Source organism: Budorcas taxicolor, chromosome 13, assembly GCF_023091745.1.
Source record: "Budorcas taxicolor isolate Tak-1 chromosome 13, Takin1.1, whole genome shotgun sequence".
Classification (NCBI taxonomy): domain Eukaryota; kingdom Metazoa; phylum Chordata; class Mammalia; order Artiodactyla; family Bovidae; genus Budorcas; species Budorcas taxicolor.
Genome location: NC_068922.1, coordinates 36758934 through 36764933, shown reverse-complemented (window position 1 = coordinate 36764933; position 6000 = coordinate 36758934). Strand labels below are relative to the sequence as shown.

The window sequence follows — 6000 nt, the reverse complement described above, 5'->3', positions numbered from 1 at the left end:
GGAACTAAAATTAAGATAATCGTGCCTTCACGCACAAGACTTCCCACTGCAGTGCAGCTGTTCTGAGCAGCTACTGAATAAAAGAGCACTATTCGCCCCTAACTCACACCTCTTCCAAGCACCAGGAAAGGACGGTTACGCTAACTTCAGGTAGGAGAAATACTCCGAAGAGTGCGTGAAACCTAATTCGGGCTCTCTTCCTCTGCGCTTGCGCAAGGGAAGACGGTCCCTCCCCGGAAGGAAGCCCGGACCTCCGGGTTTTACGCAGACGCAGAGCTCTACCTCCAGGCGGAACTGGGGCGTCCCGGGCCCCTGCGAAAGCTAAACACCCGGTGTGAAAGGAAGGTGGCCCCGGGCGGGGCGGGGCGCATGCGCGGCAGCTCGCCCCGGTAGGGGGGAAGGGCTGAGGAGCGGAAGGGGCGGCCAGCTGCTCGCGGTGCGGAGCAGGGTCAGGATGGACGAGGACGTGCTGACCACCCTGAAGATCCTCATCATCGGCGAGAGCGGCGTAGGCAAGTCCAGGTGAGAGGGGTCTGCGGTTCGTGACGACAGTGGCGGGGTCTTTCCTCCTCGGTGGCGGCTTGTTTCCTGGGGCCGCGGCGGGAACGGTAAACGGCGGCGGGCCGGGCCTGGACGGGGCGAACTCGGCTCGCGGCCCCGCGGCCTCGGCCCGGCCTGGTTCCCTGGATCGCGTCCCCTCCTGTCGCACCCGGAGAAGAGCGATTCCGAGGGCGCCGCTGGGCCGGCCGGGTCGCCGCCGCAGAGGCGCCTAGGGCGTGGCGGGCGGGTCGGGGCCCGAGTCCAGCGGAGGGAAGAGGCCTCCCGGCCCCGGGGATCGAGCTGCCTGTCACCCCGCGAGCGGAGAGCTTGTGACTTGACCATCGTGGGATTTCTGTCGGGCTTTCTCTAAATACCTGAAGTTCTGCACAGCAAGTTTCGTGACGCCATAGGTCACATTCCTGGCCTATTTGGGTGCACCCCGTAGCCAATTATTCTTTTTTTTTTTTTTAATGAGTCAGCTGTGAAAGAACTCATCAGTCTTCTGACTGCTTAAATAATCACTTTGGTCTAAGATGCAGGAGCTTAAGCTGTGGACCACTTTTGAGAATCCAGTGTAATTGTTTCTTGCTCTGCCACGTCATAGAGAGGTAACGAAACACGTTAGTATGTGTCTTTTATTTCTTGACGGTTTTTGCGGGAGAGAGGGGGAATGATGTTGGACAGTAGTTAAGGTTGAGTATTAGGGAAGACGTGGAGCCTGCTGGGTGTTGGGAGTGAGCTGTGATTTTATTCAGGTCTTAGAGCAAAGTTCTCCAGGTAAAGTTATCTTTGTCATCCGATTAGTAGTAGGGTGTGTCCCAGGCTGCCTTGATCTTTAAATAAGATTCAAATTCCAGAAGCTGTAAACAATTGCATATTTTAGCTATGCCTCCTTATAAGCTTACCTTTCAAATTACTTCGTGAGATCTTTTTTTTAAAGATATTTAAGCATTTGAAATCTGTAATGTGTTCTGTAGCTTTATGTACTTTTAAAGCATGATAGTATATTTTCATAGTTTCCCTCTTTTAATGTACTTTTTGTATTGGAATGAGAAATTTTTATGTTAACAAGGAATAAAGAAATGAAACACTGTGGGCTAAAAAAAAAATAGTATGATTGTGTGTGTGTGTGTGTGTGTTATTTAAAGGGCTAATATCATTTTCATCATCACTGTCTAGTATATGTGAGAGTTAAAAAGTTAAGTAATATGTGAACATTGTCTTAGGAATTCCCTGGCCACGTGACCCTTTTTTCTTCTTGAGATGTGACCCTCGTTTAGGTTAAGGCATATGAAATTGCTGAAGTCAAGACTGGTTGGATGTTGTTTTGTGTGGTTCAGCCCAAAACATGGTTGGTTGGTGGCTATTCTAAATGTATTGGATGGATAATTAAGTGAAGCTCGCTTTGTCATGCTCCACTCTTGCAACCCCATGGACTATACAGTCCAATGGAATTCTCCAGGCCAGAAGACTGGAATGAATAGCCGTTCACTTCTCCAGGTGATCTTCCCAACCCAGGGACTGAACCCATGTCTCCTGCATTGCAGGTGGATTCTTTACCATCTGAGCCACCAGGGAAGCCCAAAGTAAACACTCCTGTTGTTGTTATTGTTCTGTAGTTGCTAAACAGTGAAAGTTGATATTCTTTCTCTGGAGTAAAATCTGTTAAGTGGATTTATTGGTTTCCTTGGTTCCCTCCTGGCAAACAAATTTATTTGGAGCTTATCTGCTCCAAGCTTTTTCCTCACCTCAAAAGCTTACTGCAAAATTTTAACACCCTTACCTCTTTGAAGAAGGGATTGCATTTAGGGAGAAAGCTACCTTATCTTTACAGCTGGTTACACATTACTGGTGGACATATGCTCTGGAAAAAAACTTGGAACGCTTATCTTCCTAGATAAAATGACTCTTCAGAAGCCTGGGCTTCCCTCATAGATGAGTCAGTAAAAAAATCTGCGTGCAGCGCAGGAGACCTGGGTTCGATTCCTGGGTTGGGAAGATCCCCTCGAGAAGGAAATGGCAACCCACTCCAGTATTCTTGCCTGGAGAATCCTATGGACAGAGGAGCCTGGCAGGCTACAGTCCATGGAGTCGCCAAGAGTTGGACATGACTGAAGCGATTTAGTGTAGCATGCTTTTTAAGGTGAGTTAGTACAAAAACATTTGACATCGATATAATCCTACAGGATTGTTCTAACCAATAGTTTCTATTTCTCTGTAAATCTAGAGTTAATGAAAGTGAGGTATCACGTGTGTTGTTGAGAAATCATTGCACAACAAAGGAGATCTTAACACATTCAAACTAGTGGGTTATTTTTCCAGTTTATTTTATACTTAGAGTTAATTAACGTGTGAGAGCAGCCAGGAGATCAGAATGATGAAACTGGTGCTGCCATTTGTGTGACCTTGTGTGTGACACTCAGACACTCTAGGCCTTCATCTCTTTGTTTCAAAAGTGAGGTTGGAGTAGAAATCTCTCAAACCTATCCTAGTGTTAAATGTGTAATATTCTTGGATTCCGTGGCTAGCGCATGGTGAAGTAAAGAAGTAGCAAGGTGTTTCAGAACTGGAAGGGATTATAGAGACCTGTTGTTATTTACTTTGCTGTCCCTTCTGTGTCTCTTACATCCCTGTCCTTTTTGGCCAGTTTCATTTGTAAACTGAGAAATGCAGCTTAGTTATAATTGCACTTATTAATTATACATTTGGTCTCTTCCAAGTGGAAGAGCAGGAGTTACTCCTTCTATCTACAGCTCTGTATTTTGCTCCTTAACCGTTGAAAATGAAGGCTTGACCATACATGCTTTAGAACAGTGTTGCTTAATCATTTTCGGGTTGTGGATTCCTTTCAAAATCTAGTAGAGAAATAGACTCCCTACCTAGAAAATCCACATGTAGAATTTAGGATACATTTTCATCTGACAGTGTAGCCATAGCTAAAATCTGCTGCCTTATCCTCAGTGCCTGTATTAAAATGTGTTGTTTTACATTCTTGCCTTTCCTGGCGAAATACCGTTAATGACAAGTGATGTTTTAAGGATTAGTAATTATATAAGAAAACCCCCAGGCTCAGTATCTGGCTCGTTGTCCAAGTTCAATGAATAATAGCCCATACTGTTGCTATCATTTATGTTACTGTTATGGTATCATTACCACTAGTGCTAGGTAAGGGTCTACGTTTTTGTTATATTTTCTTTGGTGACATGAGTATAATGCACAACTTCTCTATTCTTAAATTATGAGTAACTGAAATTTTTTGGCTTCCCTAATTTGAAGTTTAATGTTGGGGAGAGAAGAAAATTTTTATGAGTAGTCTTTCAAGATTCTTATTAGTGCTGTCACCTAATTCATGTTGGAATTAAATAAAATTAGTTGTAGTTCAATGTTAAGTAGAAAAAGCTCCAATTTGATGCTTTTGTCTTACTTTGCTTTTGTCGTGCTGGTTTTGTGATCACCAGAAAGCAAAACTGGGAAAGGGAGAGTTAGTTCTTCAAACTGAATTAATGACGCTGGGTTAGGAAAGTGCCAAGAGGCCATTATGTTTTGCAGTATACCCTGTGGACCAAAAAAAATGTTTAGCAGCAGTAATTACAGTCTATAGAAATAGTCATACATTTTTTTGTCCCCCGCAATGGAGACATAAGATAGTTATTGTCTTGATCTTATTAATGCAATTAAGTTAATAGAATGGTCTCATCCTACTTAGGGATAATGTGAGGGGAGATTTATTAATTTTATAAATCTAAAAGCAAGGAGATCCAACCAGTCCATCCTAAAGGAGATCAGTCCTGGTTGTTCTTTGGAAGGACTGATGCTAAAGCTGAAACTCCAATACTTTGGCCACCTCATGCAAAGAGCTGACTCATTGAAAAGACTCTGATGCTGGGAGGGATTGGGGGCAGGAAGAGAAGGGGACGACAGAGGATGAGATGGCTGGATGGCATCACCGACTCGATGGACATGAGTTTGGGTGAACTCTGGGAGTTGGTGATGGACAGGGAGGCCTGGCGTGCTGCGGTTGATGGGGTTGCAAAAAGTCGGACACAACTGAGCGACTAAAATGAACTGAAAGGACTTTAACAAAAACTTAGGTTTTATTTTTGAAGAACTTCTAATAATTGACATTTCAGCCTTACATTAAATGAAATAATTCTGGAAGATAAAATCTCAGAGTACTTTTGTGACTATCGTTTCCTTTCACTTCATGCCTGCCTTCCTTTACCGTTTCCCAGGCGTAGTCCTTCATTGTCTCTTACTGTAATCATGGCAGTTGTCTTCTGTTGATTTTCTTAGTTTTTTTTCTTTTTTTGCTGGCATTAACTTTTCAAAATATAGAGCAGTTCCTGCCATTCCTTTCGTTGACAGCCTTTGGTAGCTGAATATTGCTACCAGATTTCATGCACCTTACCCAGCATTGCCAGAGGAAACCTACTCTGGCCAGCATGTGACCTTCAGCCCTTACTTTTATTGTATCTCTTCTTCCCACTTCAGTGAAAGTCAGACTACTTGTTTCAAATTGCTCGACTTCACACCTTTCCCTTTTTACCTGAGTGGATGACACATTAGATTTCTTAAAAATTTAATTTGTTGCATTCCAAGAGACTTCCTCTTCCTCTTTTGTCCGTCTCAGTTAAAGTGTTACATGTTTGCTAATACCATTTTCTCAGAAGGGCATACCAGTACAGTTATATAAAACAAAAACAAAAACCTCTTTTCACACTTAGGAAATGGAGCATGGGAAATAAGTTTTCTAGTAAACTACTTTGCTTTGGGGATTCTTTAATTGCCTTTCCAATAATTTAATTCCTCTGAATGTACCTGCAATGAGGCCATGTTTCTGGAAACTGACTACATTAGCTCTTTGAAATTGTGCCTAACTTGTGACAAAATACAGCAATCAGGAAGATTTATCAAGTGTTTAGAAAGAAAAGTTGAATTACTAATCTGTCTTTTTGACATCTCTTTTAGCCTGCTCTTGAGGTTCACAGATGATACTTTTGATCCAGAACTTGCAGCAACAATAGGTAAGCCCATGTTTAAAAATTTAATAGAAATGCCAAATACTTTCTTGCCTTCAGGATGTTTTATCTAACTACCCCTACCCATCCTCTCACTACCCCACTGCTTCCATGTCTGTCAAAATCTTAACTTGTCTTTCAATGTTACCTTTGGTAGTCATTCAGTTTCCAAAATCTTTTTAGATCTAATCAAGCAAAAATATAACTTCCTTTGCTGTTGTCTTATGGTTCTTTGTTAACACTGAGGATGTTATGATTATCTTTATACACATTCTTGTGCTGTGGGATGTCTTTTATTTAGCAGCATACAGTCATTTGAATGTTTATTGTATGCCAGGCACTCTCCTAAGAGGTGGGTTATGGTGATCAATGATACAAACGTGGTGTCTGTCATAATGGGCCTCGCTGTGTCATTCACAGTAGAGTGTGTTAGTTTTGTATT

The 6000-nt window shown here is 42.7% G+C and overlaps 1 protein-coding gene across 1 annotated transcript in view; it reads left to right on the top strand.

The window, feature by feature from the left end:
* The first annotated feature begins 400 nt into the window (after positions 1–400).
* RAB18 (RAB18, member RAS oncogene family) overlaps positions 401–6000 on the top strand; it is a 28758-nt gene continuing 23158 nt past the window's right edge. The window contains exons 1-2 of the mRNA XM_052650789.1: positions 401–522; positions 5509–5564. Of these exons, the coding sequence (XP_052506749.1) occupies positions 455–522; positions 5509–5564 (124 nt within the window). The 5' untranslated portion in view covers positions 401–454. The remainder of the gene's footprint in view (positions 523–5508; positions 5565–6000) is intronic.